At 44.9% G+C, this 18,429-nt stretch overlaps 1 protein-coding gene across 1 annotated transcript in view; it reads left to right on the forward strand.

Moving 5' to 3' along the window:
- Positions 1–10,276: 10,276 nt before the first annotated feature.
- Positions 10,277–18,429, forward strand: part of PAPSS2 (3'-phosphoadenosine 5'-phosphosulfate synthase 2) — a 30,771-nt gene continuing 22,618 nt past the window's right edge. Inside the window, exon 1 of the mRNA XM_084290243.1 lies at positions 10,277–10,330. Within this exon, the coding sequence (XP_084146369.1) occupies positions 10,310–10,330 (21 nt within the window). The 5' untranslated portion in view covers positions 10,277–10,309. The remainder of the gene's footprint in view (positions 10,331–18,429) is intronic.

The following is an 18,429-nucleotide window of genomic DNA, read 5'->3' on the forward strand; positions in this document are numbered from 1 at the left end:
AAACCCAGTGCCTGGGGCCATGTGCCTCCAGACCTCTCAAGCATGAAGCATATGCAAAGTCCTGCTGAGGACTGGCTTCACAAGAATGCCTTTGGGGTTCAGATTTCTCTTCACATAACCCAGAAGTACAGGGCTCTTCTCCAGCCCTTGGAGGTCTTGGTGTGGTGCAGAGTGACAAGTCTTTCCTCTGGAGCCAGAGCAGGCTATGATGTGGATCCCCCAGCCTGGAAGCTCTCCAGGGATTATCTAGCTCCCAAAGAGCTAATATCAGCAGGTGTCCCCTTTCCCCCTTCGCCATGTTCCTGGAGCTGAAGTCAGGTGAGATGGATGCTCACATGTCACCCTGCAGCAGATCTCTACTTTCCCCTTTCTCCATCTCTGGCTAGTGCGTGTGCTTTCTGCTTGTGAAACCTCTCCATGGAAAATTGGTAGTGAATGTTAAAAAAAAAGAAAAAAGAAGTAATGAAAATTGGTAATGAATGGAATATCGGTAATGAACTAACAGTGTAATATGACTGTCCTGATCCCATGTGCCTGGTCAGTCAGGGAAGAGGTGGTAAATCTAGGTAAGTTAAAGTCCCTTCTCCCTGTGTTAGGTTGTGGTTCTTTGTTTTTCTATTTTTGTTGTTTTTGTTTGCTTGCTTTTTGTTGTTTTGTTTTTGTTTTGTTTTGTTTTTCCCGAAGGTGTTGCATCTGCTCATTCAAACCAGATTTCATCATAGGACCTGAGGTAAAAGTTTTCCTTCAGGGCTGGGAAGCACAGTGGTAGAGTGGTTACTTGGGTGTAGGTGCTTCATGAATGCTGAGCTACCTTTGTGCAGGGGAGAATGGAAGTGTCCACTGGTCTGCATTGCTTCCCTTTGCCTTGGATGGAGAAGGGCTGAGGCTTGAACCAATGGCTGCGCAGGAGCCTGCTGAAATCAAGGTGGAAAGATTCAGGATGCAGCAGAGGTCATGTTATCGCAACAAAGCAGAGCAAACAAGTACACAAAGCTCTCTTCTTTCTCCATCTACCTACTTTATACTGACAATAGGGAACGAGTGGCTGTTTCAGCAGTGTGACTCCAGGCAAGGTGCTCTGCCTTGTCTCTCAGTCTCTTCAGCAAGCAGAACATGCCTCATCATTTTTGCTTAGTGCCTTGCTATCTGTGAGCACAGGAGAGTGGATCGCTGGAGCACACCTTGAGGAGGTATTTGCTCAATGTAGTGCCATCCTGGACAGGACAAATACAGTAGCCTTCCACCAACCCAGTACACTTTTTAGCTATCTGTGAGCACAGGAGAGTGGATCACTGGAGCACACCTTGAGGAGGTATTTGCTCAATGTAGTGCCATCCTGGACAGGACAAATACAGTAGCCTTCCACCAACCCAGTACACTTTTTAGCTATCTGTGAGCACAGGAGAGTGGATCACTGGAGCACACCTTGAGGAGGTATTTGCTCAATGTAGTGCCATCCTGGACAGGACAAATACAGTAGCCTTCCACCAACCCAGTACACTTTTTAGGGAATTGTGCTGATGCGAACCACTGAACTGCTCTGGTGAGCTAATGGGCAACGGTGTGCTCCGGACATAGCTGCAGCCTATTATGAAATTTCCTGGTATAATATCAGTTCTGTTGGGCCCAGCCACTACAAAACAAAGCATTCAGTGTGCCTTTTCTGCCAGGGGAGAGCTGCCAGGAACAACATGGTTGTTTGGTCATCTCTGCTGGGTTGCTGAAGATGTGCTTGTTCTCATTGCTGTGTGCCCATTTTCCCTTTGTTCCAATAATTCAATTTATGTTTGAGGTTCATGGGATGAAATATTACTTGCTGTTTCTTTGCCAAGGGATTCCTGGAGCACAGTTGGCAGTGTGGACTTAGGTGTTTTCTTAGTGACTTGAAATGGAAAGAAATAGCTAAGAAATAAAGAGATTCTTTTCTAGTATTTCCTTGTATGCAATATGCATTTTCAAAGACACTGCTTATATAGAAAATAAATAAATAATGAAATGCTTGGATAAAGCTCCCAAAACATTTCACAGCTAGTAAATAATGTCAACCTAATAATCTTTAACAAAGCTTATCATCTCCTCTTATTAACAATGGCTTTTCTAGGAGAGTGGTAAAAAAGGCTTCTCTAAATAACTCTAAAAATTACAAACTTGAGATCAAGTTCACCAAACCTGAAGTCTCACAAAAGAATACATTAAAAGTTTTCCTTAAGATGTTTTTCTATAGGCATGGTCATTTATCTTAGTTGCTGGTAATGTATGTCTGTCTTGGCTAGAGAACCTGCCTGGTAACCCATGTGGCAAACTACACTAGAAAATGTAATGGAGTAAAAGCATGACGAAAAGTTAAAATCCAGTGGTGCGTTGCAAATCCTAAACCATCTGTCCCCACACAAGAGTGAAGATGAACAAAAATGGGTGAACAATGAAGCCAGCGAAGATCATGGGGTTGCTCACTGTGTATTTATCTTGGGCTGCTTGAAAAAGTGTTTGGAGCTGTAGAGCTTGTCTTCCTAAGTAGAGTTTGGAGAAGGAGAGGAGTGATGGGTCAGAGCTGCTATCTTGCAATGCTGCTTCCTCTGCAAGAGGATTAGGATGAACTTAGACCTCAAAATGTTGTGATAGGAGTTGACTTTGCTACTTGCCCGTGCTTGTCCATGTGTAACATTACCTGGCCCTACAAAGGTTGCATTTCTTTGGCTTGTCCTTAATCTCTGTCTGACTCTCCTTCTGTTGTGACTGCATTATTGACAGTTTTATCCATGAAGATATCAGGCTGGCTATCTTACACCTTTTTCTGTGCTAACCTGCTTTTGGAAGAAGACATCTGTGGATTTAAATCTCCTCACCTGGGTGCCCAGATTACAGCAGTCTGTATGAAAAAGGAGTCTGTGCAAATGGGCCTTTGGTGTCATTTTGGGAATTGAGATCTTTATTCCAGTATTGTAAAGGCAACAACATAGGGATATGGGCAAAGTCTGTGATAGGGACAAGAAATCACACAGGGCAAAGGCAATGGGTCTATAGCAGAAAATTACACACAATAAATAAATATCTTTACTGCAATATGACATATCACAAAAATGATAAAGACCCTTACCTTTTGCTTCGATAAGTCAATTTGTTTTGTAAAGTCAATTGTTACTATATCATTATTCAAGGTGAGTGCAAGGAAAACAGTGCACTTTTACAAGCAGAACAAACTGCAGTGTCAAAGATTTGCCTTAGCTGAATTCTTCAGTGATTGGATCTACAAACTGCCCCAACCAACTGTGGAAAATTGGTGGGACAGAAATTGCTGGCTATTCCTGATGTCATTATGCTGACAAATACCCCTTCTTTTTTAGAGTGTCAGGCTCCCAGGCTGTGATGAACACTGGCTCCCCTGCTGTGCAAGTCACCTTTGCTTGGACATCTCCATGCTATCTCATGAGGTGATGCTGCACACATGGCCTGACATCCACACTGAGATATGGAGCTGTTCAGACTGTGGTTTGGGCCCACACACCCACCCTGCCGGATGATGCTTTGGGTTTTCAGTGTGTTTTGAGTTGCCAGCTCCTTGAAGTGAAATCTTCCATCTGAACTGCTTTCTTGATTGCTTCACACATTGCTGTTGTAGCCATGCCATACAAATGCAAAGAGAGCATGCGGTCAGCCTGAAAAATGCAGCTGAGAGCTGCTCTTGCCTCTGCAGGGCTGGTAGAGAAATCTCTAAAGCATTGTTGGATTTTGAAGACAGGCAAAGGAAAAAAAGAAAAGTAGAAATAAAGAAGCCAGTGAGAAAAATCAAGGAGCCCGGTCAGAATGTAGTTTAGAGAACTGGGCATTGAGTGGTGCTGGAAGGATGTGACTAATGTTTGTATTTGCTCAAAAAAGGAGGGCAGAAGAAGCTGATGTGTAATTGCAGAATGTTCACCCTTTCCCTAATGATTATGGGATTTGTTGCATGTTGGCTTATTGTGTGAGGACATCATCCCAATGGCTGGACCAACTGTGAACCTTCAGAGCTGTCAGTTGTAGACTGGAGAGCATGTAAGAAAATGAGACCATGATGATGAGCATTAGCAGTTGTGGCACCAAGGAGCAGTTTCTAAAAAAACGTCCTGGAAATCACAGATCCAGGTTGTTTTGCATGAGTTCTGAAGCGCCATGAGAGGTGTGTGGATGGAGAAGGGGCATCATGCATGCCGGTCAATGGGAGCTGCACAGAGCACCAAGGTGGCTGTGAAATTCTCACCAGAGGAGGAGAGGTGTAAAGATGGTCCCATGTTAAAAGCTCTCTTCACCCTTGTTCTGTGATGTGGTGGTGTGGTACAGAAGGATGCAAAGATGTTTGACAGCTTAAGCTAAAGTTTAATACATCTGCTGCCTGGATAATAGGAAGACATCAATTGCTATGATAAACTTTTTTCCCCTCCAACTCTCTCCTTTCTTCCTTCAAAATGAGAGCCTTGACTTTTTGCTTTTTTTTTTTTTTTTTTTTTTTTTTTTTGACTCTTTTATGGTGTTCTAAAGATGCAAAGTCCTGTGCTGGTGCAAAACTTTTTTCTGGTTTGGGCTCCTTACTCCCATTGTGAAATCTTTGGCAAACTGCTTCTGAACATAGGATTTCTGGCTATCTGTAACCATCCCCAACAGTAGTGGGTGTTGCTAAGGCTGGAAGTTTCTGTGGCAGGTTTGTTATAACTTCTGGATCTTTTGTTTCTCTCCCAAAAGCTGGGGATGATCCTGTTTTTGAATTATAGAACAAGAGGAAAAACATTTCCTGCTCTTATTAAAAGGCCTAATTGCTTATGCCAGCAGCCAGTGCCCTGCCAGTCTGCATGGATGGTCAAGCTACCAACACACGGTGCTGTGCTTTGCTTTGATAGTTTCTCATTTAACATCTCATGAGTGACATTTTAGGGCTGCAGATTCAGTCTTGAGTTATACACAGGATTTTAAAAAAATTGCTTATGAAAAATCATGCGTGAAAGGTGAGGTAGATAAGCAGGAACTGCTTGTTGGGGCAGTTCTGTATCAGAACTGGTATCTTTGTGGGTAAGACAGATCATGGGGCTGATGCCAAAGGTATTATGAGAATTAATTTGTGGAAGGTTGAATTTTGAAAATTTTGATGAGCATAATTTGTTAGAATCCCAGTGGCTGAGCGACACTCCAGTAGCTGGGGTGACAGCCTCCCTTGAGGCTCTGTTGTCTGTATTTGTTCTTGGATCAAAAGCTGGTGAACCTGGGTCTGCTGTTCTTAGGTGTTTCTGCACTGATTTCCCCTGTGGGCTCCCTCCTGAGAGTTGTCCTTACAATGTTTGTCTTCCATGCAACCTCTCCCTCACTGTTTGCAGACGAGCAGCAAACCCCAAACCACACTGCCAAGGCTGTTCTTACACTGCTCTGCCTCAGGCTGGTTGTCATCTGACCAAACCTGGAGAAGCCATGAAATGGGGCATACAACTTTGCCTTCATCACCTGTGAAACTGAGCAAGCTGCTCAAGTTGAAGCAAGCCACTGAAGTTGAAGTCTTTGTCTGCAGGTTCCCTAATGTTATGAAAGCAAATGAAACAGAAAACAGAGTGTGATAGTGGAGTAGTTTGAGAATTTTAGGGCTCATATAGCCTGATACGCAGGAGAGCTCGGCTTCCATGGCACTCAAGTTTGAGCCTGGCCATCCTTCCTGCTTCCTCTACCTTTGGCTTCTGCTTCCCCAAACGTACAGCACAGAGCAGGGGGTAGCAGCTGAAGGAATGGCATCACTAGTAATGCTGCGACTGATCTTTGCACTCGTTCTCCTGAGGATGCAGTGTCAGTTTGGGCAAAGCTTCTGCTGCTAGATATCAGCAAGGTGAGGGAGGTTGTGCAAGGATGTCAGGCTATATAGTCATCCAAAATCAGGGGTGGTGACCCCCCTTGATATCTTCCATGTGGGAGTGTACTTACAGGGAACACCTTTCTTCCACAACACTTGACTGAAGGCTGCAGTACTTTTAAGGTTGGTACCATCCTACAAGCAAGGATGTGACCTGTTTTAATTTCCACCTCTGTGACCCTGCAGATGGGCAAGGACTGAGTGACAAAATACTTTGTTGCTGTTAAATCTGTTATGCTAGGCGTGATGAGGTGGGTGTCGAGGCAACCAGTGGTCATGCTGGGCACACAGGCATTCGAGTGAGTATTGACACTTTTGGGTAATTTCTTGGGTTATGCTAGGATGGTATTTTTGATGGACTGGGAAGCTATCTGTAGCAAACACTTTGCAGACAGTTGCTCGCAGGGCTTGTTTGGTGGAGTTATATATAGATTTTCCTCTCTGTGGGTCCTGTTAGTGGAACAGTAGGTTGCACAATGGGCTCTTCAGAGAGCTGTTTGTCTAGAGATTTATTGCTTCTCTGAGATCAGAGTGTCAGGGTATTATAAACTTTCCAAGGGAGTGCTGAATAATCCCCATTCTGTGTGCATTAGGGCAGATACCCAGTGAATAACTTGCTTCTGTCCCTCCCAGTAAGGAGAGAAACAAAAGTCTCGGATCCTGTAAGCAGAATGAGAACACCCACAAATAAAAATATTCTCTTTAATGCTGTAGGGTATATAATAGGGCCCAAAAGTTGCCCAGTCGTTCACAAAGCTGTTTTTTACCGAGTAGGGAGGCTGGTTCAAGAGCCCTTTTTTTCTGTCTGGAGAGATTTTTAACCCCATCTGCCTTGCTGTGATGCTGCTTTTTTCACCAACTGTGGTAGGCTGGGGCTCCTACAGCTCGTTAAATAGCCTGAGAGGTTCTGTAATGAAAATTAAATGAGTGTCACTAATTCAAATGTCTCTTGAGGTAAGCAACTAGATTTTTTTTTCCTGCTTAATTTCTGATTCTATATAATCTATTATTTGAAAAGCTCACACAAGTTAAATCTTGAGGCAATAGCCATATACTTTTAATTATTTGAAGTTTAATCTTAAAGGAGTTCACACCATTTTCTGCGTCATGCTGGGGAAATGGAGGAAGAAAAAAGTATCTTTTTAATGCAAAATATTTCTTACTTGCTAAATTCTCAGGCAAGTTATGAACAGTCAATTTAATTCCTAGAAAGGAGATATCTTTGATAAAGTATGAAATGAAGAATGATGCAACAAATGCAGATAACATTGACTTGTTTCCTGTCTCACTGATAGATATCTGTGAGAGACATGGAGGTGTTAAGCGCACTTAGTGTCATTTTTTCTGTTATGTAGAAGTATGACTTTTCTGTCTTTTCCACTTATCTTTCCATTGTTCATTTTTAATGAGATAGAACTTATTTTTCCTTCAAAATATGTCTGTACTACATCTAGCTGTACTTCAGGCTGGGCCTGGAGGGTAGTAATCAGGGGCACAAAGCCCAGTAGGTGGCCAATGGCTAGTGGTGTACCCCAGGGTTCAGTACTGGTTTCAGTCCTGTACCTCTGGAGACATCTTCATTAATAGTCTGGATCATGGGGTATTCTTGGGGGAATCTCACCAATGTCTATAAACACCTGAAGGGAGGGCACAGAGAGGATGGAGCCAGGCACTTTTCAGTCATGCCCACTCAAGAGGCAACGAGCACAAACTGGAACACAGGAAGTTTTATCTGAACATCAGAAAACCGTTTTTTTTTGTTTGTTTGTTTTGTTTTGTTTTGTTTTGTTTTGTTTTGTACTGTGTGAGTGACTGAGGACTGTCACAGGTTGCCCAGAGAAGTTGTGGTCCTGGACAGGTGGCTCAAGGTGGCCCAGCTTGAGCAGGGATTGGACCAGATGGACCCAGAGGTCCCTGCCAGCCTCAGCCCTGAACAGGCCAGAAAGTTTTTATAGTGGTCTATCAGTACAGAAGTCTCTCTTTATGTCTTTTCTTTTACAGGCCCCTTCTTATTGTTCCTCTTTCTTCATTAGATGTATTTCCCCACTTGTGGTGGTCTGTCAGGCACTTCTAACTGTTTTTCTTTACTGACGCTGCACAAAAGAAAGTTAATGTGGGGTGTGTGTGTGTGTAAAGATGTGAATTTAAAATTTATCCTGTTTAGAAGGAGAATATTGTATGTTTTTATCCAACTAAACAAAAAAATAAATCACTGAAAAATAATAGGAAATTAATATGTGTAATTAACTCACCAGAGTTAATAACGTATTCTGCTGTGTTCTTGTAGAGCAGAGCCACAAATGCAATGACAACTGTGGTTAATCTGTAATCACCTGTGTTTTCCCCAAGATTTTACATGCTTGCCTGCCAGGTCAAAATTGATTTGATCACTTCTGAAGCTCTCATGTTAACAAATTTACTTGAATCCACATGTAAATAAAAGATGAGATGCTGGCTGTGGGTTCCCTAGTTTGGGCATGGCATAAAGTTGCTTCTGAGCATCAGCTAAACAGACCAAGCAGCTTTAGTCAATGTTTGGATGCCACCATGCTTGAGAGAAAGCTTCCCAACACCTTCCATTCACTGTGCACTCCCAGGCTGTGTCATTTAGCACATCCTTTTCCAGATGTCCTCCATAGGATGAGGCAGAGCCTGTTTCCTGACTGGGTAATGATTGCGGGAGGGTTCCTTTAACAGTGCCCTTGTACCAGGATATGCTTTTCCAATGGATAACATGTTCATGCTTGTTTGTTCTTCCAACCATGCTGTATTGTTTTTATGGCAGGAGCTTAATCTGCAGCTGGACAATCAAAAAAAAAAAAAAAAAAAAAAAAAGCAGTCTGAGAAAAGGCATGAAATGAGAGAGGCTAAAATGTGAGCTGCGTATTATTTAGTCAAGTTGGTCCAACACGTAATGTGGGTTTAACTTGAGTTACATGTGGATTAGTTAATTTGATCACACTGTATTAGCTACATGGCTTCAGGAGTTGGTTTAACAGATGCTACTTGCCTCCTTCCATCTTTCCAGTCCAATTCTTTCACCTGCAGGTCATCCTTGCTCCTCTGTCCCCACACTGGGCCCCGTTCCTTCTTCATTTGAGGAATTCCTTTTATTCCATTGTCTTTCCTTTTATCCTTCCCTTGGAGTTTCCCATTTTCTGTTTTATGTGTCCTCCCACTTATTTCAGGAGCTTTGCAAAAGCCCACCATCCTTTTCCCTCTAGGCGCTTCTTTTATGGCACCAGCATCTTAACCTCTCCTGGAAAGAGCAGAAATGAACCAGCAGTATTTTTATGGTGAAGGATGTGAATGGCTGCTGGTGGTTGCATGAGGAATAGGTACCAGGAGATGCCCACAACTCCCATGCCCAAATGTTCCTTGTTTGACCTAGAGAGAGTGCTTGTTCTTCTGGGCAGGATTAGGAGTTATCTCCTCCTGGGGGAGAAACAGGACTGTTTGCATTGCTGTCCTCACAGCCCTGGAGGATTGGTAGGGATTGGGGAATGGGAGTGGCGAGAGGACAAGTGCAATGCTGGATGGGGCTGTGCATTCTTAGGCTACGTGAAAGAAGCCCAGCCATGGGCAAAATTACACACTGTCTGGGAGTGTTTCTTCCCTCGTGTGTCATCCCAAGGATGCTGTGTGGTTTACTCCACTGGGATGTTGTCTGTCCCCCGGTTCAGCAAAGTCCTGAGATCTGGGCTTTTATAACAGTGGAAAGTTCCAGGGGTCTGTTGTGTATTTCCTGAAAAGCTATCAGGAGTGGTTTCTGATTGATTTTATGTGCTGGTGCACTCCTGTGTGTTTCTTTCCAACCTTCTTGGCATCTGCAGAGCAACCTGGCCCAAGGGTCAGGGTTCTGAACACAGAGATGCTCTTTTTTTTGGTAGTACTGTTACTCTTCTGAGGCGATGTTTTGGCTGCAGGCTTGTGTCACTTGGCGCCCCGTTCCTTCCCTTTGGGCCTGCCTCTCCCTGAATGCACACATTGCCATCATCACCATCATGGGGATGGTGGTGAGGAAAGATGAATTTCGCTCAAGAGGCACAGCCGAGCCACACACCTGTTTCAGCAGCAGCGACCTCAATGAGACGGGGCCCTTTTTGTCCTGACTGTGCCACTGTGACAAGCCAGAGAGAAGCCCGATGGTGTGCGGGACCCTCGTCTGAATGCAGGATTGGCTAGCCAAGGGCCGTGGAGCCGCTCCCCGTTCCACCGCGGCCGTGCCCGGGGGCGGGCGGCCGGGAGGTAGCGCCGCAGCGCCCTTCCGAGCCCGCTCCTCCTCCGCTCCCCGCCACGTCGGTGGCTGCGGCGGGAGGAGGAGGAGGAGGAGACGGAGGAGGTCTGAGGGGGAGAGGGGCCGGCCCGGGGCCGTGCTACGTGTCGCGGGAGCGCTTATAGCGCGCTGCCGCTGGGCCGGCTCTGCCTGCCCGCCCGCCCGCCACCATGTCGAGCAGCCAGCAGACGGTAGGGCCGCGCTCTGACGGGGCGGAGGACGGGCCAGGGAGGCGGCGGGGCCCCGGCGAGGCCAGGCGAGGAGGAGGAGGAGGAGGAAGAACAAGAAGAAGAAGAAGGGGGGGGAGGGGGGAGAAGGAGGAGGAGGAGGTGGAGGAGGCAGGGCCGCCGTCCCGCTCCAGTGCTTCGGGTGCCGCCGGCCTCCCGAAGCTACTGAGGCAGCCGCCGGCTTTCGGCGCTGTCAGTTGTCCGGGGACGGGGTGGGGGTGAGAAGAAGAAAAAGAAGAAGAAAAGTTTACAAATTCTGACAGGCAGGGCAGCGCTCAGTCAGAAATGGGAATTGCGGGCAGCGTCGCTCTCACCCGCCGTTTCGGGACGCGAGGTGCCGGTCCCGCTGGCTGCTAGCAGCAGTGCGGGCATCCCGGCCGCAAGCCTGGGGCTTTTTTGGTGGATTATCTCTTTTTGCCTTGCTGCAAGGTTTTCAGGTGGTTTAGTGCGCTCAGAGCGTGTCCGCACGGGCGTGCAACCCAAGCGGCGCTTCACGAAGCGCACCCCTGTAGCATCCTGAAAAGCTGTGCTGTAGGGGTTGCGCTGGGGAGGTGTGACGTCTGGGCTCTGCACTGGAGGATTTTTTTTCGTTCTTGTGACAGGAGAGAGGTATTGCTGAACTTCCAGAATAATCCCTCTGCACTACCTCCACCCTGGGTGGAAAAATGACCTTTATAAGCAAGATTGTGGCTGATCTTTGTACCCTAGCTGTCAAAACAGACGCTAGCTGTTGACAGCTGAAAGGGTATTTTCATGTGCTTGTCTGCCAAGCTATGCAGCAGAGTAAGATCTCGCTAATTATAAGAGTTTTCAGTTGTTACAATGAAACCATGGTATTATCCCATTAGTGATCGTGGTCTGTGGCCAGGACAGTGTGGTGCTGTGCAAAGCAAGGCTGCAGGTCTTGCTCCCCATGTGGACTTGTCATTCCCTTGCTTTCAGCCATCTCAAGTTACTTGGAGGCACAGGACAAGGCACTGCCTTTGATAAGGCTCCTGTTGTCCGCGTGAGAGCGAGGGAAAGAGCTGTGCTAGTGTGCGGTTATTTGCATGTGCATGAGGCATCTTGGACTCAGTCTCGGTGAAATTTACATGGTATGGGGCAGGAAGGTTGAGGCATCTGTGGTTTATCAGAGATTTTGCCTAAAAAAAAGAGCAGGCATCTGTGGTTTATTAGAGATTTTGCCTAAAAAAAAAAGAGCAGGCAAGAGCATTATGTGCACCTGCAGCTAGTCGCCTCGCTATTGTAGCTCAGAGGAGTTTGAGTGTAGTAGTGAATTTTTCATGACAACTTTTGTAAGCAGGACAGACAAGACAGGTCTGATTGGAAAAGGAAGGTGAGAAGCAAACACTAATTCACTCTTCCCTTTCAGTACAGCAGCTGGTCCTTTTTCTGCACCTTCCTTAATCCCCTTTTTTTTCTTTCCTCCAGCAACATGAATCCTTTTTCCTAATAAAATCCTAGTTTCTACCACTTCTTTATGGTGTGGGTGATGCAGTAATCTTCCTTCTGCAGGCAACGTTTTGTGAGACTTTTCAGATGTACTTGTGGAGGAGAATGGATGTTTCCAGCATTATTCACTACCTGAGAATATGTCAAAAATTGATTTTGTAGGTGACACTGATTAGTTGCCCACTTTCAAAAGGTGCAGTAGTACTAGCTGTTACAAGGTGAGCTAACTGTTATTTGGCTGTACTTCTGATTTTGCACGCTGAGTATTCATAAACCTAAGATTTAAAACCCAGCTTCACCCTGTGTGCTGCCTGGAGTTTGAGGATAGTTTGAGGATATTTTCACCTAACGCTCATTTATTAATGCAAGCTTACGGTAAGGTGCAAAGAAAAGGTGCAAAGAAACTTAAAATTTTTGACCTCAGTGTGTGGTGCCCTTAAAAATCAGCAAGGCCCCCTAATTCAGATTAAGACCTGGGAGTTTATATGTGGGAATCTTCTCTTCTGATAAACACTGAAATGCTCCCTTGGTTTCTGCCTGTGACATTACAAGAGGCATGAAGTCCTCTCTGTGCCTGGCGTTCTCCTTCAGTTCAAAGACCTTATTGACAGCAGAAAGTAGTTACTTCTGACCACTTTCAGAACTGACTTTTTGGGAGAAGAATGGTCTTTAATGATGACTTTAATGCTCCTTACATAAGCCTCCTGTGTGCCTGTATGGTGAAATCTTACTCTCAGGAGTAAGTACACCTTAAAGTAATTGCAGTGAGTAACATGAAGCTGTGGGACTGCCCTTGTTTATTATGAGGGCTGTTGCACAGTGAAGCATTCATGGCTGAGTAGTTCTTTCAGTCCCATCGAAAGAGCAGCTTGTTCTCTGTACACCTGTGGTGCTGCTGGTATTTTTTCCATTTGCTGCCTCTCTGCACCGAGCAGTGTTTTTACAACAACCAGAAGGATACAGACAGTGCAGTGTGCCATGGAGAGGCAGACCAAGCCCGTCGACTTGGCAGTGTCCCTAAAGGACTGTCCCCTTGCCAGGGTGACCAGCTGCACGGCTTGCATCTATGCCCTTGCTCCTGTAACAAAGCATGGGTGTGTGGAAGATGCCACTCAGAATACCTCGCAAAACTGAGGTGTTTGTTTAGCTTGAGAGAGACCCAGCTGAACTCATTCCAGCTTGTCCGGGAGGTGGGAGAGCTGGGAGGAAGACGGACATCCTCCCTGCTGACTGTGGCGAGTTTCTCCTTGGATGTTCTCACAGAACCTTAGGGGAGAATGGACCCTGGTAGTGAAACTGCCTTCCTAGGGTAAGTGTTGCAGCTTTGTCACCTGTTGGATCCATGATGGTGTCTCCAGGAAGCAGAGCAATGCAGCATGTGACATCCCTCTGTTTCACAGAGGATGCTCTTTTCAGTAGCTTTGGGTAGGTCCCAAAGCTGTAACTTCCCGAGGTTTGGTTTTGCTCGTGCAGGGCTTGTGTGTGCGTGATCACAAGTTACAGATCCTTATTTAAAGGTAAATTAACATATAAAAAGATTTTTATTATTTAAAAAAAAAAGAAAGAAGGAAAAAAACCACCATTAGGTGACACCACTGAGCAAATATGAAGAAATATGAAATGACACCACTGAGGAAATATGAAGAAATATGAAGGTTAGTTTCTTTGCCTAGAAACTATTGTCACGTTGAAAAACCTGCAGCCACAGGGCAGAGTTCAGATGAAGTGTGATATCGGAAGCCATGCTGTAATGTTTGTACAGTCTTATCATTTTAATTGTGAACGAATGTAAAACAAAAAGTAGGAGGAGTTTATAAAAAAAAAATAAATCCTAGATTCATCTGCTTGCATGCTTTTTTTTTTTTTTTTTTTACTATTGCCTTGAATATAAAGAAAAAGACTGAAACATCTTGAAACATCTTTAAGGATGCTGATGTTCAAAACAGTGCTGGATTGCTCATCACAGTGGCGCTTGAACAGGCAGTAGGCAGCAAAATGCTGATTTTAGTGAATTGACATGGCTTAGTCTTGGTTGTGTCTGTCAAGACTGTGTTTCTAGTGTTTCACCAGATGATTTGGTTTACAGGTGTGATGTGTTTTCTGAAACACAGTCCCTTACTCATTGCACTGTGATAGTAAACAGTGATTGTTCTCTAATTGCTCATCACATGCTTAGTTTTTCTGATACTCCTTGTATTATTTTCTGTCACTTTTTGCTTTATCTCTTTCTCTCTTTTCTTTGAAGATCAAGGAGAGGTCATTAGATGAACTGTCTCAATATGCTCTTTATCAATTTCTGTTGTTTCCAGTAGCTCTTACTGTTTTTCTCCCTCTTTCTTTTGAAGTCCTTTGCTATTAAAAAGTTACCTTTCTGGTCTGTTCCCCTTGCCTTGCTGTTGCATTAACTTGTGCTGTTTTTCAGGGCTGCCAGCATACCAGCTGCTTGTTTATGAACTGCACTAGGTCTTGTGAAAGCAGGGTTGTTCATTTTGGGGAATTTCATGGAGGAAAGGACAGAAAAAGTTGCAGTCTCCTAAGTATGAACAGCTCTTTCTTTCAGTGGTTTGGGGAGGTTGAGTCACCCAGGGGATGGGGAACAAAATAGTCAGTGTGGTCCAGCTCCAGGAGCTGTGTGCCGGGATCTTCGGTTTTGGGAAGCCTTGTCTTATGTCCCTGATGGTGCCATGGCCACAGGAGCAGTGGGCTATGTTTTTCAGGAGCTCACAGGGACAAGTGGCCAGGGCATGTGTGTTCAGCCATTACATCCCTGGGGCCAGATCTGATCCCTGCTGGCATGGTCTGAAGTCAGTCTTTTGTGTTCCCAGTGGGGCTTCAGGCTCTTTGGGACTTCTGTCCATCTCACAGGGGCTGGGGGTGTTTGGATCAGTGCAGCTGAGCATTGCTTGCTGGTGGGGTTAGCAGAGCTGCAGGTGTGACCTGGGACAGTGGCTAAGCCCCAGGATCAGCACCTAAATCCATCTCCTAGCTGGAAAAGAGATGGTCAAAGCACTGTGAATCAGCACAGTGTTTCCTCTCCTGCTGTGGGACTCCTGGATCAATGGCATCTGGCCTTTTCTGTTCCTTGGGTGGCACCGGTTAAGTCTCGGAGAGGTTGCCTGCTAAAACCTTTATCTTGCACACATATTTCCATCTGTATGCTTCTTGTGCAGCTCCTGCAAGGGATTTTAGGCAATACAGTGAACGATTTTGAAGACCCCAAGCTATCCAGACATGTGCACTGCAGATGCAAGTTAGATTTAGGCCACAATGATTTTGTTTTTCCTGAGGGTTTTCAGAAGTACTGGCATACTTGCATTTATTACTGGGCTGATGTTGATCCTGGAGGGTGTCTTTAAAATAGCTTTTCAAAAAGGAAAGACCTTTTCTATCTGAAATTAGGTATTTTAGATAAACATGCAGCTGTACATGCCCACAAAAGATAAGGAGTGTTTAGGGCCCGTGTTAATACTTCTTGCTCTGCCTTGAACTTGTACTTTGATCACAGTGCTCATGTGCTTTGGTACTTTAAAGTTCTTTAAGAGAAATGGCATGTAATTCAGGTCATTATGTTACTTTACTGTTACTGTGAGTGTGGTGACTAATGATTACTTCAGATTTAGCTCTGAATCACAGCTGTGGGAAGTGAGAAATAGTTCCTTAATTGCCTCACAGCTTAGTCATTTCTAAACGAAAATTTACTCAGAGTGTATCATTAACAAAAGGAGGGATGCAAAAAAAAAAAAAAGGCTGGTCAAAGCATTCAGTGTAGATGTGTGTCACAAAATTAGGATGCTGGAAAATTAGGATTTGCTTGTAGGGCTGGTAACACTGCCTCTCATCTCCTCATGGAGCGGTCCTTGTGTGTTTGCTTACAGCTTGGCTGAGTTACAGCTGTTTGTGTTAAGAGTTTTATCTGCTGAGTGGGTGCCAAAATGTGTTGGCCTGGTTGGAGAACAGAGCTTGACAAAGAAGACAATTTGAGTAGTTTTTTGTTTGTTTGTTTTTTAATGTGGCTCTTTTTTAGATGCAGTGCTTTGGAGTTGAGATTTTTTTGCCACACACTTGCTAGACTGTTCATCTTTGGAAAATGACCATTTGTGCTTACATTTCCAAGACTTTCTGACCTCGAGATTTTCACAGAGTCTCTGGCATAACAAAATGTTTTATTCGACAGCAAAACAATTTTCATCTTTGCATTGTGGCACAAAAAAAGAGTTTTGGGTGGGAGGCCATTTTTCAGGCCTGCCCAGCCCTTTTGATGGGAAGATCATCATCTTGTGAGCCCGAGGGGGTTGGAAGAGATGCAAACCTCATTTAAGGGAAGTGAGTGTGGCGGTGGGAATGGGGTTGCACACCAGGAACCTAGGGTGTGATGCTGGACAAGTCATATCAGCCATGGCCAGGGCAGCTGACTGCATCTGCCTCCGCCTGAGGCTGGTCTGAGGCCTCTGGGATGGGTGGAAGACACATCGAGCTCTTGGAGGTGCAGCCTGGAGTCCAGGGCTGCTGCTCTTCAAATGTGTACCATTTTTATATTGTGGGAGCTTGAGGCTTCGTCTACTGTTTGTGTGTTCTTTTGCTGTAAAACTGTGAATCAGAGAGATGCTGGGAGTTTCCAAGAAGTTTTCTGAGGTGCCAGGTGATAGTGGTCCCCAAGGAGGATGTGTGACTGTCCATCAGCCAGCTGAGTGGTGTGCAGTGACTAAGACCTGTGCTATACTTGGTTGCATTCAGCTCGCTCAAGGACCTACCAGTCCTTGATGGGCCTAATAGTCCTTTATTCCTGCCATGAACGCATCTGATGACTTTTTTTACAGCCAACATACGTACTGGTGGTCTGGATTTGTCGAACTAATGTCTTGAGCTCTCAGGAGAAATGAGCTTGATGAAGCGACGTGTTGCTCTGCCGCATTGACTCACAGTGCTCGCTCAGTGAGCCAGTGACCAGTGTCAGTTCTGAACAGCAGAGCTCCTATTTTTGATTGTGTGTCTTGTAGCAGAATGTTAGCTCAGCTGCTGATCTCCTGAGGCTGTATTGCTGGTTATGCTTTGTGTGGTATTTGATGCAGGAATCCTAGCTGCCCATCTTGCTTGTTTTTAGGGATAGGGGTGGCTGCCTTGCCATGGTAAGAGGTAGGATGTATGCAGTGGCTTTACTGTAAAAAGCCACGACCTGTTAAATTCCTGAATCTCATATTCGGGAGGGAAAAATTTATAATAATTCTCTGGAAATTTTTATATATCAAATTTAGTGTGTAATCTAAATATGTACCATTATTGTACTTTCCTTGAGGGACTGCTGTCCCGTCTCCCATTTCCATGATTTGCCACTTTCCTGTGGAAGCTGCCGCGGAAGCTTGTCCTGCTCTCTGTCACTTTTCCTGGCCGGGCACCGCTGCTCAGTGCTGCTGGGGCATCATTTCCCCGCTGATGCCATCAGGGCACGTGGAGCAGCCCAGCTGGCTGCCCCCTCCGTACCTTCACAGCTCATCACCTACCTGCTGGCTGCATAATTCCATTCTCCACAGTTTTCTCAGCCATTGAATGGACAGCCTTGATGGATCTTTGTGGGCGTCCAATCAGAAAACTACAGTGAGAATGTGATTTGGGTTCCCTTGATCTGCTGGAGAACCACGTTTTTTGTTGTCCGTGATCCCACAGGACTGTTCCTGTCTTCACATTGCACAAAGCAGCCTTGTAACACACCTGGGCATGAAGGCAAAGCATTTCTCATTCTGCAATGTAAAACCTAGTATTTGCAAAGTCAGTGTGAGCGAAACTGTTGAAATGAGTTCATTTAGGGGATGTAATTTAGCAGAACTGCTCTGAATACTAACAAAAAAAAAGAAAAGGGTGGTGGAGGGGGGGGAGGAAGGAACCATAGGAGAATTTCTTGTTGTTACTTTTGTCAGCAGCAGACAAGATGCTTCTGTTGTCAAATATTTGCTTCCTGTCTGGATGTCCCTTGTAATTTTTGGAAAGGAGACGGGATTTTTTTTTTATCACATCTGTCCTGGCCTTGCAAATTTTTCCTGGCAATATATGAGCACAGGACAATTCAGTAATTTTTCTGGGTTGAGGAAATTAGAGTAGTGACATCATCTGTCGAGAAATAAAAAAAAAATAATAATAATAATAATAATAATAATAATAATAATAATAATAATAATAATAATAATAAAAAAGGAAAGTAAACCCCTGATTTGGGTGACTTCGGAAAGATGACTTTTAATGCCCAACCTGCTGCTTTCCAGTCAGAATGTCTTGAAATCAGTATTTGATTTGCAAGGTGACAGGAACGTGAGCTTGTATGTTGAGCCTTATTTTTTTCCCCTCGGGGTTGTATAAAACTTGATTGTGGCAACCCCAAACACTCACATTTATACCAAACGAAAACTATTTTAGCAGCACTCAAAATCAGGGTCTTGCTAAGAGCTCAAAAATTCCTGTGGGTTAAGGAGAAAGCACTTTGGCTAACGCCACCTTGGCAAATGTGTGTGTTAGCAGTATTTGGCGTTTCAAACCCTCTGTCTGCAAGCTGAAAGCCTGCTTGTTTCAGGTAGCTAGGATGTCTGCTAGTCTCCTTAAGACCTTCTGTGTTATGCTCCTGG

Source organism: Netta rufina, assembly GCF_964035555.1.
Source record: "Netta rufina genome assembly, chromosome: 7".
NCBI classification, from domain to species: Eukaryota; Metazoa; Chordata; class Aves; order Anseriformes; family Anatidae; genus Netta; species Netta rufina.